This window comes from Macrotis lagotis, chromosome X, assembly GCF_037893015.1.
Source record: "Macrotis lagotis isolate mMagLag1 chromosome X, bilby.v1.9.chrom.fasta, whole genome shotgun sequence".
NCBI classification, from domain to species: Eukaryota; Metazoa; Chordata; class Mammalia; order Peramelemorphia; family Peramelidae; genus Macrotis; species Macrotis lagotis.
In genome coordinates, this window is record NC_133666.1 from 268069558 (window position 1) to 268090535 (window position 20978).

The 20978-nt window shown below is 36.5% G+C and overlaps 1 protein-coding gene across 5 annotated transcripts in view; it reads left to right on the forward strand.

Annotated features, from left to right (window-relative positions):
* Nucleotides 1–814: 814 nt before the first annotated feature.
* Nucleotides 815–20978, forward strand: part of IL6ST (interleukin 6 cytokine family signal transducer) — a 38267-nt gene continuing 18103 nt past the window's right edge. The window contains exons 1-8 of one of the 5 annotated variants that reach the window (XM_074206838.1): nucleotides 815–919; nucleotides 6791–6870; nucleotides 10251–10556; nucleotides 13171–13291; nucleotides 15522–15685; nucleotides 16219–16373; nucleotides 17853–18012; nucleotides 20157–20239. In XM_074206838.1, coding sequence (XP_074062939.1) covers nucleotides 6804–6870; nucleotides 10251–10556; nucleotides 13171–13291; nucleotides 15522–15685; nucleotides 16219–16373; nucleotides 17853–18012; nucleotides 20157–20239 — 1056 coding nt within the window. In that variant the 5' untranslated portion in view covers nucleotides 815–919; nucleotides 6791–6803. Of the gene's footprint in view, nucleotides 920–1247; nucleotides 1381–6790; nucleotides 6871–10250; nucleotides 10557–11134; nucleotides 11154–13170; nucleotides 13292–15521; nucleotides 15686–16218; nucleotides 16374–17852; nucleotides 18013–20156; nucleotides 20240–20978 lie in introns of those variants that run through there. The other 4 variants (XM_074206836.1, XM_074206837.1, XM_074206839.1 and 1 more) reach the window with 4 other exon arrangements.

The following is a 20978-nucleotide window of genomic DNA, read 5'->3' on the forward strand; positions in this document are numbered from 1 at the left end:
GCGCTTGGATAAGCTAAGAAGATAGAGAATAAAAACACTCTTGAATTTTCGATGAACCTTTCGGACCTTAACCGGCTCCTGAACTCCTCTCTACACTCCACTGGCACCTTAGCATGCACCCTAGCCATAGAAAAAGTGGGCGCTTTCCTTAGGTGACACCCATCTTCGTCTTCTTCTGCCAGGAGGGAAGACCCGGGTCAGATCTCGCTTTTGGCCCTTTAGTGCTGACACCTTCACGTTCCAGAAGCACACTTTTGCCGCCGATGCTCCCTAGTGCTCGGGGCTTGGACCCGGCGCCGGGCTCCAGCGCCCAGCCACGGGCCGCCCGAATCGGTTTCGATGGTTGGGAGATTCTTGGAGGTCCGAGGCTCGGGAGGACCTTGACCTTGGCTTCCTTAGCCAGGCTGTGGAGGGGCTGGTCAAGGTCAGCCCCCCCCCCCCCCCCCCCGCTCCCGCCCGAGTCCCGCTTTGCTCCCGGGCGAGCACACGGAAAGGCAAGGCCAAGAGGAGCGGGCGGGGGGCGGCGCGCCGGGAATGCCGAGCTTCCTCCACGCTCCCCCCCCCCGCTGTCCGCCCGGAATGGAACGCTCCGCTCTCCCGGGCCCGCAGGCGGGGCGGGCCGGGCCGTCACTCCGGGCGGGCGCGCCGCGGGGATCCGGGACTCCCGCAGCCGCGTTCCGGGAATCGCCGCCCCCGGCGCCCCGCCCCTCGGCCTCCGGGCCAATGCTCGCGTCCGTCCGGTCGCGCCGGGCCAATCGGAGGGCCCGCAGCTCCGGGCCTAGAGCTGGGGGCTGCGGCGAGCCGAGGAGGGGCCGTTCGGCGGGCCTGGGCTGAAAACGGGCCCGTCTGCCCGCCGCGGGGAGCTGGGAGGCCGCGAAGCCCGGGGCCCGCCGGCGAGGACGAGGCCCCGGGGGGCCAGGTACGGCGGGGGGCCCGGGGTGGCGGGAGCCTGGGGTCGGGGTGGGGATCGCACCGGGGGCGGGGAGACCCGAACCGGAGGGGCCCGGGGCTGGGAAAGGCTCGGCCTGGCCTGGCCGCAAACCCCCCGGCCCTTCCCTCCCAGAAGCCCGGGCCGGCCCCAGCCCCACGCGGCCGCGTCCCCGGGTCAGGGGCCCGGCCCGGCCCGGCCCCGCTCCGCCCCTCCGGCCCCGGCCTGGCGCGGCCGCGCTGCCGCCCCCTTCACGCCCGGGAGCCGCGCGTCCGCCCCAGCCAGCCTCGCCCACCGCCCCGCCGTGGTGCGAGGCCCGACTCGGGAAGGCCGCCGTGCCCATCGAGTCTGTTAGGAGAGGCTTTTCTGCTTTAGCCTCCACGTGACACTCCGAAAACTGGCCTTTATTTTGGAGATCACCTTTTTAATCCGAGAAATACTGGGATCTGAAAGTAAGGGTCGCGTGTTTTCCGTAGTCTTCCTCTTGGATCCTGCCCGTTCCTTTACGGGATAGAAATGGAATTCAGTCGCAGAATCGTATTGAGTGGCATCGGGCCTTTTAAACGCCCCTCTTTTGTAGTGGCTCGTTATTAGATCAGGCTAAGTCTTCCAGAGAGGATTTGGGGGTTTTAGATAGTATGTTGTGGCTGACAACTCGATGCTCTATCTATGAGAAACTTATTGACTAAGATCAGTATATGAGATGTTCTATAATACTTCTGGAAAATTGGAAACTGGAAAACTCACAGACTGCTTGATCATTGAATTAAAACCCAGAGTTCATTTTAAAACTTACGATTCCTTTTGGGATAATTCTGAATTTATCCCAAATGAAGTGTTAGAATTGACAAAGGGAAAACGAGCTATATAGCAGTATTCCCCAACCTAAACTATCTTTCAAATCTTAATTCTTGACCACCTTCCCTCCCCTCTCCCTGCAACCTCTGCAACAGGGTTCTAAGCAAATAAAGGGAGATCAGGAGTTGTGGTAAAAGCAACAACTCAGGAAGATAAGTCATTTTTTTAAAAAAAATGTGTAGATTTTTGATACTAAAGAATTATAGAATTTGAGAATTTGGAGGGAATAGAATATATAGAATTTGATATAACTTCATCACAAAAGGAACTTTGTGGATCCTTAAAACTTTGCTTAATATTTATACACACACATTAATTATTTATATGTGGATATGATCTTTCACATACATTTCTCTCCTCTGATGCCGACTCCACACTGGGTGCAGATACTTATCATCTCACACTAGCCTGTTGCAGAAATCTGTTGATTGGCTGTGGATGTACTAGTTTAAATGTCTCTTATCTGGAAGCACTTATCTGGTTTTCATCCAGCTGTCAAATTGATCTTCCAAAAGCCTAAGTCTGACCATGACACACATACCTTTCCCCTTTCAATCAGTGACTCCCTATTGACTCTAGGATCAAATATAAAATGTTATGTTTTCATGACTTAGCCCCTTCCTACCTTTCTAGTCTTTTCACAATTTACCTCCTACCTTGTACTTTGTAACCTGTTGACATTGGCCTTGTGCTTTTCTTTACAAAATATACTCTATGTCCCTAGTCTACCCTTTTCACTGGCTAGCCCCAAAGCTCTCCTTGCTGTTTTCTGCCTCCTAGTTTACTTGCCTGTTTTCAAGACCTGTCAACTGCAAGAAGCTTTTCCCAGGCCCTCTTAATACTATTTAATACTACTTAGCCTTCCTTCTGCTGTTCATCTCAAATTTATCTTGTTTATATTTTGTTTGTACAGAAGTTTTTACATGTTCTCATTACATTTTTAGCTTCTTGACAGCAGGGATTGTTTTTAACCTTTCTTTGTATGCCTGGCAATTAGTACAGTGCCTTGGATATTGGAGGTGTCTATTAGTGCTTGTTGACTGACTGTACTAGCAGAAAAGTGAGAAAACACACATTTCTGGGATTTTTTTCCCCCAGCTCAACTAAGTTTTTTTGTATCTTTCTCATTGTTAGTACTAAGTTATACTGATTCACGTTTCTTAGAGGTAACATAGATTTTTATGGGACAGGGTCACATACTGGATACCTAACTTTTATGAGCCTTGGTTTCCTTATCTATACCATGAGGGAGTAGGGGAGTAGGGTTAGTCTCCAAGGTCCCTTCCCTTTCTGAATCTATGATTCTAAGAAACACTATTAAAGCCATTTTAGAAACAACATTCTTATGCAGAACTACAATTTTGCATTTAATATCCTGATCTTGAATTTATGCTTTATGTTTATCTTAAAATATTTGCAATGATAAATACTGAATAAATGTTTCCACTTAGCTAGATATAAAAGAGCACTAGACTGGACGTCAAGAAATACTTCTAGCCCTGCCACTGCTGCTAACTAACCATGAAAACTTTGGCAAGGCTCTTACCTTTCTGGGTTCTGTTTACATCTTGAAAATAAATGGGGGTGGCTAGGTGGTGCAGTGGATCAAACACTGGCCTTGGAGTCAAGAGTAACTGAGTTCAAATCCAGCCTCAGACACTTAATAATTACCTAGCTGTGTGGCCTTGCGCAAGCCACTTAACCCCATTGCCTTGCAGAAAATAAAAAAATAAAAAAATAAATGGTGCTGGGGCAGCTAGGTGGCACAGTGGGTTGGCCCTGGAGTCAGGAGGACCTGAGTTCAAATCTAGCCTCAGACACTTATTAATTGCTTAACTCTGTGACCTTGGGCAAGTCACTTAGCCCCTTTGCCTTAAGTAAATAAAATTTTTAAAAAAGAAAAGAAATGGTAACCCTTGATAATTCTTGAAGAACTAGCTGTTTTTCTTACAGTTATTGTTCAATTGTTTCAGTCACTCTTTGTGACTGTCTTAGGGGTTTCCTTGGCAAAGATGTTAAAGTGATTTACCATTTCTTTCTCCAGCTCACTTTATAGATGAGGAAACATAGACCAACAAGGTTGAGTGACTTGCAAAGAGTTGCATAGTAAGTGTTTGAGGTTAGATCTAAACTCAGAAGAATGAGTCTTCCTGACTCCAGGTCTAACACTTGAACCACCCTACCTCCCCCTTCCTCACAGTATGTGAAATACTCTTTGATTAACTTAAATATATTGAATATACAAAAACAGATATGTTGGTTAGGTAAAGCCTATGAATGAAGCTAATGTCTACCGACACTTTGTATTTTTAAAATCTGATTCTAAAAGAAAATTGGAAATTAACTGGTCACATCTGAGCAATTATTTTAGGTAATTATCTTTCAGAAATTCCATAGTTAGAAATTACTGACATTGTTAGTATTCTCTCTACTTGTCTTAACCAAGTATTATCCAGGGCTTCAAAAAATCCTTTAAAAAACAGAATAAGGAAGAGAAATGCACATGGACAAAATTTAACCAAAAAATCTAGAGTGGAACACATATTTAGAAAATTCTGGACTGGAATCGAATCTTTAACACCTCATTTTCCATTATTATGTCTTGTCTATTTTAATTGGACAGTTTGTACATAAAAACTTCTCTTGATTCTAAAAATGTCTCCTATAATAAGCAAAAATGATGATGCTCTTTAATATCAGAAAAGCCAAGGAAAAACTAGAAGGGCATTTGTTGTGGGAATCCCTTATCACTGACTAGAGAGGGTATATATAGAACCTTTCTTGGATAAGGCAAGAAGCAGATTTTGGAGTCATCATAATAAAAAGATTTTATTAATCCACCCATCAGCATTTGTTAAATGCCTTCCCTTAAGGCATATATAGTCTATGTTGTAAGGACTAAAACCACAAAGACAAAAACAAGAGTCCCTGCTCTCAAAATCTGAAGATAAATTTAAAGAGTGGATACTAAATACCAGTAAGAATCAAGAAAGTTCTCATATCAGAGATAACATTTGAATTGAACTTTAAAGGAAGATAGGGTTTTTCCCTTGTAAGAAATAAGGAAATTGGGAAGAGGGAAGAATAGATTTTGGAAGAAATCTTCTCTTTTGGACATAGTGAGTTTGACAGAGCTACAAGATTTCCAGAGCTAGAACTCAGAAGATGCTAAAATGAGATACATAGATTTGGTTACTGAACCTTTAAGGAGCTGATGAAGTTACATAGAGAAGACCCAGGACAAAACCTTGAGGTACACCCACAGTTAGAGGATGAGATACAGATGATGATCCAGCAAAAGAAGACTGAGGAGAAGAAGCTAAGACAAGTAAAATGAATCCAGAAAATAAAGAGTTAGGAAACCCAAGGAGAAGACCTTATCAGGAGAAGAGAGTGCTCAGCAGTGTCAGAAACTGCAGAAAGGAAGGGGGAGATCTGAAATGAAGGTTCTTGAATTTATCAATGATTCATTGATAACTTTTGAGAGAGCAATTTTAGTCAAATAGTGATTAGAATACAGTTTGTAAGGGTTGAGAAAAGAGAAAGTTGAGGTGATTGGTTGAAATACAGAGAGTAAATGAATCCGCAGTTGGAACAAATATCAAAAGAGAAAGGTAGAGAACTGAAAATTAGCTTTTTTTTTTGCAATAAGATTATTTTTTTATTAAACATAGTTATTACCCATAAAAGAAGCTATATGCCTAGGCTATAGAAATAGTCATTTGACATAAAATGCATCATTATAAAGTCATTTTACTTGTTAATAATTTTTTCATTGAATAATTGAAATAGTTCTGTAGCACTGAAATATATATTTTTTAGTATTTTGTTTTTCCTCAATTACATGTAAAAACAGTTTTCAACATTTGCCTTCAAAATTTTGAGTTCCAAATTCTTTCCCTCCCTCCTTGCCCTACCCCCTTCATGGAGAAGGCAAGCAATTTGATATGAATTAATACAGTTATATACATATATATGCAGTCATGCAAAACTTATTCCATATTAGTCATGTTGTAAAAGAAAATATAGGTCAAAAAACACAAAGAAAGATAAAGTTTAAAAATATGCTTCAATTTATATTCAGACTTCATCAGTTCTTTCTTTGAGGATGGACAGTATTTTTCTGAAATGTTATTTTTTATTTGCACAAGAGACCTGCAAATCTTCATTGACACATTTCATCAGATACAGTGTAGAATCTATATGTCATCTTTAACTAAATAATCACTGCCTTCTTTTTTATGTAAGTTTAGTTTACAATTAAATATGTTTTATGGTCTACTTAAAAGGCAACAATTAAACTATTAATTTAATGGTGTGTACATACATGTGGTAGTCAAGGACTACAGTGTTTAGTTTGTTGTAACATGGTAAACCTATACTGCCTTTTAAGTTATAGAATGTTTAAATATGTATGTATACTTTGATTTTCCCTGTGTTCCCTTAACCTTAGAGTTTTCATTCTGCAAATCCAGAACAAAAACAATGATAATAGCAGCAATAATAGCTTGACTTTATATAGCACCTATTATGTACTGTATCTACCTATGTACTAGGCTCTGTACTAAATGCTTTACAAATATTATCTTATTTTATTCTCTCAACAGCCCTGAGAGGTAGATATTGTTATTATTATTATTATTGTCCTCATTTTACAGTTGAGGAAATTGAGGCAAATAGAGTTTAAATGATTTGCCCAAAGTCACACTGCTAGTAAGTGTCAGAGGTTGCATTTGAATTCAGGTCTTCCAGACTCCAGCCCCAGTGCTCTATTCACTTGGGCCACTCAGTGGCCTGAATATTTGAGATAGCCACAACTTGAAGGACAGATTCTGTAAGACTTAAAGCTCTGCTTTACATTTTTAATTTTGTTGAGGTTTTTTTCTTTTTAGGCATGTTATCAGCAGAAAAATAGAATTTTATAATTCTAAAATTTGTTTTTAAAATTACTATGATTGCTTATAGTAGTAAAATTTTAAAATATTATTTGCATGTTTCTTACAGGAATCTATGCAAGATGTTGACTCTGTGGACTTGGATGGTACAAACTTTGTTTATTTTCCTCATCATTGATTCAGTAGGAGGTAAATCATAATATAAAAGCTATGTATAATTAATGTACTAATGCTGTTATGGCTATAGCAATGGCACTTGATATAATTTTATTTTCAGAATTAAGTATATGTTATGTGCAAAGTACTCTACTAGATACTGGGGTTACATTGACAAATAAAATAGTGCCTGCCCAAAAGAAGATAATATTGCCAAGAATAAGAAGTAAATTTAAAATATAATCTCAGGAAGAAAAGGACCCCATCAGTTAAAAAACACTTCACATAGTAGGTAGTACTTGAGTTTATTATTAATAAAATGGTTATCAAAGACCATTATTAGTAGACAGTTGCCCATAGAAAGGGAATTCTTTGACAGTCTGTTATATTAAAACTATCATTGTCCAAATGTCTTACTGGGCAGTTATCTGAAATTTAATCATTATTTAATTATCGGTAGAAGAGATCTCATCTTATTCTTATATCTCTATGTAGCAAAATGTTGTGGAATACAACAAGAATATTTTTCTATCAGGAGTCATATGAGCCCTGCAGAGAGGGGATCAACCATCTCCATAAACCTAAAAACACTCAATAGCTGTGGTAATCCTAAAAAAAGAAGAAGGAAAGATGAAAAAATGGAAGAAGTGGAAAGGAACAATGTTTAGGAGCAAAAGAAAGGAAGGAGTTAGAAAATAAAAAATACAACTTTTTCTGTGGTTTAAGAGCCTCTAATTGTTACTTTTGGTATCATTGTGATAGTAATATACCTCCCCTAGAAATATCTTTAGTTAATATATCCAAGGAGTTGGGGCTAACAGATTGGCAGGCCCAAAGGGAGTGCTTGCTAATGGTAGAAGGGTTCTTAGCTTGAGGTCTCAGATATTCTAGCATAATAAGAATGGGGAAGAAGACAAAAAAGGGAAGAGATACTCAAGGGAAAAAAAGTTAACTTAAAAATGACATCAGGAAAAAGAGTTTATTTAAATAATGTATTCTGTATGAATGAATTTTCAAATAACTAAAACTTTTCCCTTTAGATGACAAAATTTTTAAAAATTGTAATAATTTCAGTGGAAATATTTATAAAATATACATATATAATGTAAAATTATACATAATTATGCATTATCTATCCCTTCCTAAATCATAGTTTAATATCTTAATCACTTAAGGTCATCATGAACAATAGTTGTATTGTCTATAACGATTGCCTGGATAGCTACTGTCCTTATACCAAATAGTTCCCAGACATTTGTGTTTTTGTAGTTCTCTGACTTTTAAGCTTCTATCATTTCTTGATAGCATTTTTTTATAAAGAATTTCAGCTCTAAATCTGTGACTTACATTTGCTGCTGGAACCATTCACCATGAGAGAGTTCCTCCAGTCCCTATTAACATGACTTGATAACTAATTACTCAGCCATGATGATAGAAGTTTTGTGCTAATCATGAGATGCAAATGTACTCTCTGGCCCTTGAAAAGTGAACCTTCAAGGAAACAATGGCAGGGCTGATTAAAAAAGGGGGAAAAAAAAGTCTCTTGAAGTTATATAGCTGCCTAAGCAGGGCAAGAGCAGTGAAGGCATCACAGGAAAAAGGGGCTCAGATGGGGGGGAAGGGATGTGTTAGTTCACAACTAATGGAGAGCCACAACAAGGGAGGGGAGATAGCCTAACTCTGGTAGAAATGTAAGAGAGCTAGGGATAAGACAGTAACAAGAACCACAAGGGACACTAAAAAAAGATATTTTCCATAGACTGGGTAGATGGCTGGTAAGTGAAGAAAAAAGTTGAATCCATTTGAACATCCCCAAAAAGTCATTCATATATTCTAAGGGCAATGAGTTGCTGAGGAACTGGGGGCACTCTTCTTCCAGAATTGACTTTTCCTTAAAAGTGGATGTCATCTAGAAGAATTATAATACTGATTAATATGTAACTGGGCTAAGGACCATTACAAATGTTACCTCACTTAATCTACACAACAACCCTGTGAGGTTGGGCTAATATTGTCCCTATTTTATAAGTGAAACTGGGTCAAACAGAGGTCTAGGATCTCACAGCTAGTAGGTATCTGAGGTGGGACTTGAATTCCTCTTAGTCCTGTACTCTCTCCATTGGATCCTGTTCCTGCTCACATAATAATGGTTAGCATTTATAGAACTCACACTCTGAGCCAGGTACTGTGCTAAAAACTTGCCAAATAATGTTCTTTTTATCTAGGACTTTGGCATGTTAATAGTGTATTTAACAAATTTTGACAAATACATTATTTCATCCATGTTCACCTCCACTTTGCAGTTTTCAACTCCTAGCTCCTCAAGGATGTTTCATCCCATGCAGTTTTTAATCTATGTTTTCCCACAGATCTTCCACAAAAGACCTGTCCTGTTCACTAAAGAACTTTTTCTTATTCTTTGAATATCTGAGGTTACTCTTTTACCACACAGATTATGTAGTTGTCTCATCCTTTTTTTTTTATTGTGACTGACCCATCACCTTTTCCAGTCATTTTAACATTTTTTTAACATTTTTGATAAAAGGAATAATTAAAAGGAGTTAAGATAGGTACTGCAGCAGGAAATTTCTTTTTCAGTCCAAATGCCTCATATGAGTCTCCTAAGGGAGACAAAAGTTTTCAACTTTAATGTACCTTAAACTTATGATAGGAAAACTTAAGAAACAAAAGCTACTTTATAAGGAATGTATTGAGTAGCAGTAGTGGTTGGGAGCAAAGTCTAATAATTATATGCCTCCAAAAGGTAATGGAAATTGCTTAGCACAGTGTGCCTGACACATTCTAGGTTGTTACTTGTTGATTGATAGATGCAGCCCCTTCTCTTACAGTTGCCAGGGAAAATGTGGACAGGCAAGGTGTCTTAGGAGCAGCCCAGCCCAGAGCAATCTCACAACTCCCTTGGGACTATTGAACATTCTTGCTACAAAAAAGGAAAGGTAGAATCCTCAGAAAAGGGGCCCTTCTCTTTAGGTTAAGATCAGTGTAGCATTTGCCTCATCTAACCAAAACCGTGGTTACCACTACAGTTTTTCACTACTGTTGAGCAGAGATCCTCTGCAAGACCTAGGGAAAGGAGAATGAGTATAGGCAGGAACTTTGTGAGGGAAAGGATAATTAAAAAGTTGTTTGGCATAATTCAATAATCATTTCATGAAACAAATAACAGAGGGTCTCTCCCAGAGAGGGAAAAATGAGGACAAGGTGCTAAGGACAGTAAAACAAAGAATATTCATTACAGGATTATCTTGTATCTAATGAACAAAGCAAGTCATCATTATTGAATCTCTCCTATTTCAAACAAGTAGATAGGTTTTCTAAAAACTGAAAAAAAATGATCATTTTCTACAAAACATGTTTAATTCATAATATATTTTATTTTGTTTCCTTTTAAGGTGAAATCATAAAACCATGTGGTCACATCATCCCAGAATCTCCAGTTATATCATATAATACGACTTTCACAGCAATCTGTGTTTTAGGTGAAAAGTGTTCGACTGATCCTCACTTAAATTCTAGTAACATTTTCTGGAAAATAAAAAATACCAATGTTCCTAAAGAACAATACACTATCATAAACAGAACGGCTGCCAGTGTTACATTCAAAGATGTATCTTCATTGGATAGTCTACTGACGTGCAACATTTTACTACATGAACAGATTGTACACACTATTTATGGAATCCAAATCAGAGTAGGCTGTAAGTATATATCTTTTTAAAATATAAATATTTTATTTGTTTTTCAGTTATATACAGTAGCAGATCCTTTTTTTTTTTTTAGATTTTTGTAAGGCAAACAGGGTTAAGTGGCTTGCCCAAGGCCACACAGCTAGGTAATTATTAAGTGTTTGAGACCGGATTTGAACCCAGGTACTCTTGACTCCAGGGCCGGTGCTTTATCCACTGTGCCACCTAGCCGCCTCTATCAGTTTCAATTATATACAGGAGCAGTTTATACAATCTTTTTTTTTTTTGCAAGGTTTTGAATTTTACAATTTCCCCCCTCCCCCCCAACAGAAGGCAGTCTGAAAGTCTTTACATTTGTTTCCATGTTATGCATATATCAAAATTGAATGTGTTGAGAGAAAAAAATATGTCCTTAAGGAAGAAAACTAGAAATAGCAAAATAATGTAATACAGAAGACAACTATTTTTTTTTTATGATTGAAGATAGTAATCTTTGGTCTTCTTTTAAATGCCACATTTCTTTCTCTGGATACAGATGGTATTCTCCAACACAGATCCCCTAAAATTGTCCCTGACTGTTGCACTGATGGAATGAGCAAGTCCCTCAAGGTTGATCATCATCCCATGTTGTTATTGGAGTGTACAGTGTTCTTCTGGTTTTGCTCACTTCACTCAGCATCAATTCATGCAAGTCTTTCCAGGCATCTCTGAAATCCCATCGCTCCTGATTTCTAATAGAAAATAATGTTCTATCGCATACATATACCACAATTTGTTCAGCCATTCCCTAATTGTTGGACATCCCCTTGATTTCCAATTCTTTGCCACTACAAACAGAGTTGTTGTAAATATTTTTGTACATGTGGGATTTTTACCCTTAATTATGATCTCTTCAGGAGTATCCCTATATCTTTTAAATTTTAACTTTAATTTTTATTAATGCTATTTTTTTCCTTTTTTTGGTGAATGCTAACCAGTTAAGTCATCCTCCTCCTCATGATATAGAGATGACTGAGTTTTTTAAGGCTATGCCAGTAAAGTACAGTCCTAGTAGATTCTTCCAGGAAGCGGAAGATACAAGCCCAGTGTCAAGTCATACATCTGGGTAATGAAAATCTGAGTAGCAGTCTATATTCAGAGGATGGCCATGCAGCCTATAGATGGACCCATATCAAAAGCTTTTTTAGATTGGTAAAGCTTGCCTTCCACCATCATAAACTTTGAGAATCCAGGGTTACCTCCCTGCCAAAATGAGCTGTTATTGCTGTGCTGCTTTACAGAGGTTTTCATAACTTGAGGTATGAGATTTTAAAGACATATTGTGTAGTCTCCTCATTTTGTAGCCGAGACAAAGGGTCACAAAGGGAAAGTGTCTTAAGGATCCATAACTAATAAGTGACAATTTGCTGGATTTGCTGAGTCCACTTGGATCAGTTTGAGGGACAGTTGTTCATTGTTCAATGTCAGTAAGCTGACAAACTCTACAAATCTGGGCTTGAGATATTGTTTTCTTGATTGTTTAGTCTAAATTGTAAAAAGTAATGGAGAAAATTTTAATATAGGTCATGCATGCATTTTCCCCCAGAAAGACAGGTGTTCATATTCACCTGAAGCACAGGTGTTAGACCACCTGCTCTGACTCACAGGACAGTCATGTTTCTGACATCTCAAATCATTCCAGATGTGAATTTTAGTTTTTTTCTTCTTTTTTATGTCTTCATCCTAATTTAATCTCATGTTTTACCTTCATTCTTTCTTAAATACTCCAGTTATAATGTTGTTTCTGGACCATCAAATTACACAGCATCCTTTACTGTCTTTCACAAAGACACTGGGGAAATGAAAAAGTATTAGCCATAGTTTCACATCATGAAGGTAAAGGAGTCAAATTATGAGAAACTAATTCTATATGTTAGACTTCCACAGAAAATATCCATCCTGCTGAAACTTGAGCAGGAAAATTCTAATGCATATGAATTTCTATAAAATGAACATTAGAAGAGATAAATTTCCAAAAGGGTTTGAAGTACTTTTCAGGTTCATTCAAATAAAAACAACCAAATTCATCTTCTCTGAAATTAGTGATAAGACTTGTAGATTACTAAAGTCTTTTAACATTTTCTCACTTAAAAGTATTTGTTCTTCCTCTTGCTGTCTTGCTCTTAACCATTTTGCTATTTGATTTTATCCTCCACTAGAGATACAAGTCAGTATTGCCACTAAAGTGCTAAATATTAACAATTTATGGCAACTTAAAAAAAATACAAGAAGTTTAAGTTGATTTCATTCACCCTTAACATTCTTGCCTGTATTATTTCTGCTCTTCAACCCTCAGTTAGAAATGAAAGTTTCAAATCAAAAAATAAGATTTAGTGAAGAGTTAAGAATATGACTATAATACAGATATTTGCTCACAGGAAACATGACTCACTGGGAAGAAATCTTGAGCTTTTAAATTTAAAAACAGTTTAACTTTATAAACATAAATCCTGTCTTTACTGATAACATTTGCCACAACCTTTCTTTGCATATATCTTTTCCTAATTTAATCATTTGTTGAAAATGAAAATAAATAATTCAATGTTCAATGAAGTATTTGCCTTAATAAATGTTATTTTTTATGTAGGGCTTCCAGATAAACCAAAAAATTTGAGTTGTGTCGTGAATGGTCTAGGTAAAATGATCTGTCATTGGGATCCGGGAAGGGAAACACATTTGGATACCACATATGTTTTAAAGTCAGAATGGTAAGTTGCTTTGTGAAATGGTTTGGATGTTAGCTTTGTAAAATAATTTTGAATAGAAGGTTTTATTTTTTCTTGTTAGGGTACAATAATGTCAAAATAAAAATTTAAATAGACTTTAATCCTTGAATTTTTAGGTTTTTTTCCCCCCATTTCTTCCTTAAGTATAACTTTTTTTCATGGGGAGGTGAGGTTCCATTTTAGGAAGCAAAGTTAAAAGGACATATTTTCAGATTCCCCTGCTCAAAAGGAGTCTTGTTTTCTAATTTATTTGGAAAATTCAATTAGTTAAAAGCTCAGCTCATGTTACTTTTACTCATTTAATTTCTTCCTAATTTTTTCTAATAAGACATTTTAAATAGATTTTATAAAATGGGTCATAGATTTAGAGATTCCTAGGAAGAGACCATCAAGGATATCCAACCTAGAATTTGAAAAAGCAGTGGATCCTATTTACTATTCACACTCCCTTATTGTTAAAGAACAAGTGACACTTTCAGTGGTAAAGTTCATTCAATTCTAGATCTCTTCAAATCTCTGCTTGAGCAATTGTTTCAGTTAAACAAAAGATGTAGAATCAAATCTTTTTCTTTGTAGAAAGCAAAGGGAGAAGGGCAAATTTTAACAAGAGAAAAAACATACAATTTTAGCATTATTAGAAAGGGATCTTTAGTGACTTCAAGTGACTTTCTTACTTTACATGTATGAAACTGAGATCAAGAGAGTTTAAATGACATTTCCAAGACCACATTCAGGAGTTCTAAACCATTTTTTTTTTGTCTAATGAAGCTTTTATCTCTTCTCAGAATAATGTTTTTTTGGGGTTTTTGTTTGTTTTTTGGTTTTGGTTTTTTTAGGTTTTTGCAAGGCAGTGGGGTTAAGTGACTTGCCCAAGGCCACACAACTAGGTAATTATTAAGTGTCTGAGGTCAGATTTGAACTCAGGTACTCCTGACTCCAGAGCCAGTGCTCTATCCACTGCGCCACCTAGCCACCCCAGAATAATGTTTTTAATATATAAGATACTATACATAAAATCCTAAAGGAAACTAATTTGAAAATATATTTTTATCAAAAAAATTTTTTTCTTGAGTTCACAGACTCCAGATTAAAAACCTTTCATTATGGATGGATAGTGGCATTGAATTTATAGTTAGAATTTCATATGCATCCACATTTCTGATTTAGGGTATTAATACCTGTGATTCCAGGAAAAGAAGACTTAAGGAATTTACATAAGGTATATTGGAGACTCCCAGAGCTCAGGGGAGGTAATTGGGAGATAGAAATAAAATAAAATAACTTGAAAGGCATAATTGAAAAAATACTGATTCTTTTCCCCTCCTCTTCCATAAATCCCAACCAGCAGAGAGATTTTTTTCCCACTTAACCAAAAAGAAAACATGGTTTAGAAAATGATCAAAATGAATTCAACAATCCTTTTTTTTAAATTTTATTTATTTTGAGTTTTACAATTTTTCCCCTAATCTTAGTTCCCTCCTCCCACCCCCCACAGAAGGCTATTTGCCAATCTTTACATTGTTTCCATGGTATACATTGATCCAAACTGAATGTGATGAGAGAGAAATCATATCCTTAAGGAAGAAACATAAAGTAAAAGAGATGGCAAGATCAGACAATAAGATATCAGGGTTTTTTTTCCTAAATTAAAGATAATAATCCTTGGTCTTTGTTCAAACTCCACAGTTCTTTCTCTGGATACAGATGATATTCTCCATTACAGACAGCCCCAAATTTCAACATTCCTTTCTACTCCTAATATGTTTTGACCTTGCTCAGGAAAGTCTTATTTAGTATGACATATTTCAGAATAGGAACTAGAGGAAACAATAGTGTAATTATATAGAAAAATCCTCTTTAATTTTTATAAAAAACTTTTTATAAAAATGAGCATAAGGGAAAAGTGTGGAAAAAGCATCTGTGCACACATAGAGTAAGATTTACAAAAATAAAACTTTTGAAAATGAAAATTATATATACATACATATATACATGTATATATACACACATATATACATATATATTCCCATTTCCAAATGCAAGGAATAAAAGTTAATTTTGGAGGGACTTTTGTTGGGGTAATTTTTTATTGGCTATGATTTTTAGTGATTAGTTTGTTACAATTGTTTTCACTTTCAAGGGGGGGGTTGTATTTAAATGCTTTTGTCTTTAAAACCTTCTTTTAATTAACGTTTCTGTATTTTATGTTTAGGGCAACACAGTCACGGCCAGATTGCTTTCCACCAGCTGGTGTAAATAACACATGCACTGTTGAAATGGTTGTGTTTTATGTCAATATGCTTGTCTGGGTAGTAGCTACAAATGCCCTTGGGAATGTTTCATCTGAGCCTCTCGATTTTGATCCCATCAGTATTGGTAATTATTAACTTAAATAATAAGAAAAAATTAACTGATTTTTAATTTCCTATGAAAAAATCATGACAAGTAAACCAACTTAAATATTATATGTCTTTGGAAGTCTTTCTCATTGAACATTTGCCAGTGGTTAAAAGTAGCTTAATGGAGTAAGTGAATAAAGCATTGGACTTGGTGTCAGGTAGACCCTAGTTCAAAGTCTGACCTTAGACAATTGACACTTATGACTCTGAGCAAGTCATATCACTTCTGCTTCCTCATTTGCTTCATCTGTTGAATGAAGATGATAATAGTACCTAAATCTCAGAGCAGTTATGAGGATAAAATGAGATAATATTCATAAAGCACTTTGTAAACTTAAAACCTAATATAAATGCTAGTTATCATCATCATCATCATTATTATTATCATCCTTATTGTTACTATGGTAAGAATAAATGGAATGGAAGAAAGTAAGTTCTATAAACGGACAATTGTTTTAATTTATGAAAGTAAAAAATAGTGATTACTGGGTTTTTATTTTTGTTTTTTAGTGCAACTCCTTCCTCCTCATAATTTATCAGTTAGCAATTCTGAGGAAATACCCAGTATCTTAAAAGTGTCATGGGCTGACCCTATTGATAAACCTTTTGATGAACTGAAGTATAACATTCGTTACCGTGCCAGGGATACTACAAATTGGACAGAGGTAGGTAACTTGAAAGTTGTTTAAAAAAACTCTCCTCTAAAGACACATTACCCTCAGAATTCATAAACATTCTTAAAAAATGCATTTTTTCAGGTGTCACAGACTGCTAAAGATTAAAAATAACACTTCTTGTTTTCTCCCAGGATCTTAAATTCAGAAAAAGGCACACGAAGGGGAGCAAACAAAGCATACTTTAAAGTAAAAGTAGTATGGGGAGAGGGAACCTTTTGAATAGAGAGAAGCCATAAGTATAGAAGAACAAAGGAAAACAGTGTATCCAAGTGTGGTGGAAGGAATTGATAGAGAACTGTGAGGAAAAAAAAGTCCTAGGTTTACCTTTTGTGACCAAAAATAATGTGACCAGCCATCAGTAGTAATTTAGGAGGTTCCAGATTATTTTTATCATATTGGCAGCAAATGGTACAGAATTTTCTCTCCCCCCACCACCACCACAGTTGGAAAACAGTATGGTTTTGTGAGATCACTGCTTTAAATAGCAGACTATGTGACTTGATTATGAAATAGAATTTTTAGAGGATTTGGGATTTGAGTTGGGGTGTTTTTTTTAAACACTATATAACTAATTGATCCAAGAAGGGCTCAAACTCATAGCTGTCACAGTCCATCTTTCTGATTAAAATGTGTAAAAATTATAGCATTTTATTAGATTAGAACTTTATAATATTTAAAGAATATTGACCTGTTGGATAAAAGGTTGAGTGCTGGGCTTCAAACAACTGGATTCACTTCTTGGTTGCCTTGGACAAGACATTTTTATCTGACCCTTCATTTCCTTATGTGTGACATGCTGGTCCTGGATGAGATGACCTCAGAGTTTCATAGAAATTTCATAGAAAATTTAATTAAACAGCAAAAGCTAGCAGTTTATTCTTATACCTAATGTCCAAATATCTACAGAATAATAGAAATGAATAAAGAATGATAAAATCTTTACCATAACCTCTATTCCCCTCTGTATACTCTGAAACTTTACTACTGGAATGTTTTATTTTTTTCCAATTGGACAGCAAAGAAAAAGAATGAGGATTTGAAATCATTAGATTTCCTTTAAAATGCTAAAGGCCACTTTACCCCATTGCCTTGCAAAAAAAAAACCAAAATAACCCCTCAGAACATAAAATTCTGAAGGCTATTCTGATTTTTACTTAGAAGAAACTTTGGGTTTGATTCTGTTTCTGATATCTAGTAGGTGGGTTATCTTGAACAAACTTTTTTTTTTGAACAAACTATTGACCTCAACTCTGTCATCTGTAAAAAAGAAAGAGTAATACTTCTTCTGACTTTGTAGTATATAACTGTAAGGTGCTTTATTATTAATTTTCCATTCTTTTGAGGTGACTCATTTTGTATTTGTTTTGTTGTAATACTCTGATATTATATAATATAATATATATATTATATATAATTATATAATATATAATTTTAAAATTCTTTATTAAAATAACTGTTTCCTTTTAGATTCCTCCTGATGACACAGCTTCAAAGCGAGATTCATTTACTGTTCAGGATCTTAAACCTTTTACAGAATATGTGTTTTCAATTCGTTGTATGAACAGTAATGGTGTGGGATTGTGGAGTAATTGGAGTGCAGAAGCAAGTGGAGTCACATATGAAGCTAGTAAGTAAAAAAAAGTTTTTTCCCCACAAATTTAGCTACTTAAATTCTTGGTATAAATTATCAGCTTCATTTTCTAAATATTTAAGATGCTTCATAAAAATTCCACTTTAGATTTCTGGTTCTGTGACTAGGAAGAAAAGCAGATTGGTCTCTTTCCCTCCCAAAAGATATTGTATGCTAGATGTAGAGCAATTGCAATTGAATCTACAAAAAAAAAAAAAAAAAAATCTATAGCAAGGTAAAATTCTTATGAATTAATACCTAAGAACTTGAATCCTTAAGACCATCATCCAACATAGTTTCACACTCTTAAAGAAGAAATACTATCTGGCTTGTAGATCTATACTTGGGGCTCATTATTGGCTCCTCTGCTAAAGAGATAATATAATGCTGGACTAGAGAACTTCGTGCCTGCCTCTCAGTCCTGCTGCTGGTGGTAGATGCTGTGGAAGAGAATGTGGGCTGAAAAACCACTGCCCAGCCCCAGGTTAGGAACAGGTAAGGCTGCAGAAACCCTCCTAGGACAGAGCTCATCTTCTCCATTCCCTCCCTCACTCCCCAATAGAGAGCAGCAGGGGTGCCCAACTCTGAAAAGAAAAGGAAGACAGGTAGGAGGAGACCACCAGAGGACATTATCACAAAAATCTAGAGAGGAGAGAAGAGATGGTGATCAGCAGTGTCAGGTGTTGGACAAGAGTCAAGAAGGATTTTAGAAAAGATTTGCAACTAAGAGATAACAGATTATTTTGGATAGAGGGAAGTTTCAACAGACATTTGAAGCTAAATTGCAGTGGGCTTAGAAAAAGAGTGAGAAGATGAAAATACAAGGACTAAATGTGCACGAGATTTTTCAGAAAGAAGAAAAGGAGAGTTCTTGCACTAACTTGTAGGACCAAGTGAGAGTTTCTTCTTCCTCCTACTATTTTGCTTTTAACCAACTATTTTACTCTTTATTTTGTTCTTCCACTGGAGATACCAGTCAATATCGCCACTGAATTGCTAAAATTAGTAATTTATTTAACTTTAAAAAACAAGGTAATGCCTAAAATACATGCAGATTAACATTTGATTTCATCTATATCATTCTTCCCTGTATTATTCCTGCTCTTCAGCCCTTAATTAGATCTGAAAGTTATGTTGAAATAGCTAATTGAGACAGTTAATGACTTCAGTAATGTAGCAGGTTACAAAATAAAACTACCAGAACAATAGCAATTCTGTACAGTAACAATAATTCAGGAGGAAATAATAGAAAAGATATCTCATTCAATATCAAGGGAATTAATGAAAAAAATAACAAATAAAGGTGGCCTAGTTGTATCAGATCTAAACCTATATTATAAAGTATCAATTACCAAAATTATTGGATACTGGCTAAGAAATAGAGTTGTGGATCAGTGAAATAGATTAGGTTCCCAAGAAGGTTTCACAGTAGTAAATAATCTACTGTTTGATAAACCCAAAGACTCCAGCTTCTGGGATAAGAACTTACTGTTTGACAAAAACTGCAGAGAAAACTGGAAAACAGCATGGCAGAAATCTGCCGACATCTCACACCCTATACCAAATTAAGGTCAAAATGGATTCAGGGTTTAGACTAAAGGGTGATAACCAAAAGCCAATTAGAAGATCAAGAAATTGTTTACCTGTCAGGTCAATGGAGAGAAGCATTTATGATCATATGGAATTTGAGGGCTCATACATTTAATCATGTCCATTTTTAAAACAGGAAGCAGTTCTTTTACTTGGGTTCTTTTATCATTGCATTTAAAGGTGACATGAAAATAGAGAGTAGGCAAAGTTGACAAAAAATTTGTTGCTAATTTATTTTTTACCTTAGTAGTTTTACAATCATTTACACATGTATTAAGATATGGAGAAGTTATAATTTGTAGACCAGTGACCTACTGATATAATGAAGTATAAACATTTTTACCCAGATTCCATCGGTTCATCCAAAAGCCCTGAAGTGTCTGTTTATGGAATACTCAAGTAAAGAATATTAGAATTAGAGAGTACTAGTTTTATATGTGATTGAAACAGGCACAACTACAGAGTAGAACAAAGCAAAAAGAGTTCTAGATGATTATTTTTTTTTTGTCTTTCCCTTTAAACAAATTTCTTCTCTTCCCCCCCTTTTTTAGAACCATCAAATGGACCAGATTTCTGGTATACAATCGATCCTTCTCAAAGTCATGGATATAGACTTGTACACCTGAAATGGAAGGTAAAATATCCTCTTTAGATTATTTTTTTTTATGTATAATGTTCATACTGGACATTTTTTGTCCTAAATTTTTAGCCTAATTCTTTAAGTTAACTATGAATCACTCCCAAGTGTTGGGGGGGCAGAGCCAAGATGGCAGAATGAAGGCAGGAATTCCCAGAAGCTCTTCCCCAGATCACTCCAAGTGTCTGAGGTAAGATTTGAACTCAAGTTCAACCTTCCAACTACTATGCCACAGTGACAGGTAATTATCCAACTTCTATTTCTAGACCTCCAGCAATAGGAAACATCTATCCAAGCAAACCATTCCATTTTTAAAAAGCTTTTTTTTAAGGAATTTTTCTGACATCCAACCAAAACTTGCTTCTTCAATTTATATCTACAACTCCTCACTTTCAGGTCAAATGAACCAAATCAAATTGTTCTTTCAAATTAATCCATTCAGATACATGAGGACACTAAAGGCCTGCCTTAAGTCTTTTCCTTTTGTGGTCAAACACTAGTTCTCATTGTCATTGATTTAATGACCAAGGAAACCAGTTTTCCACTTGGCCATGCCAGGATAGAGGTGCAGTAGGACTTTCTTGATCTGTGTGTATTATACATATATTTAATTTGGTATCATGAATAGAGTGCTAGACTTTAAATCAAGAAAATCTAAATTCAAATCCTGCCTCAACTACTTTCTAATTGTGTGACTTTGGGCAAGTGACTTGACCTCTCTCATCCTCAGTTTCAT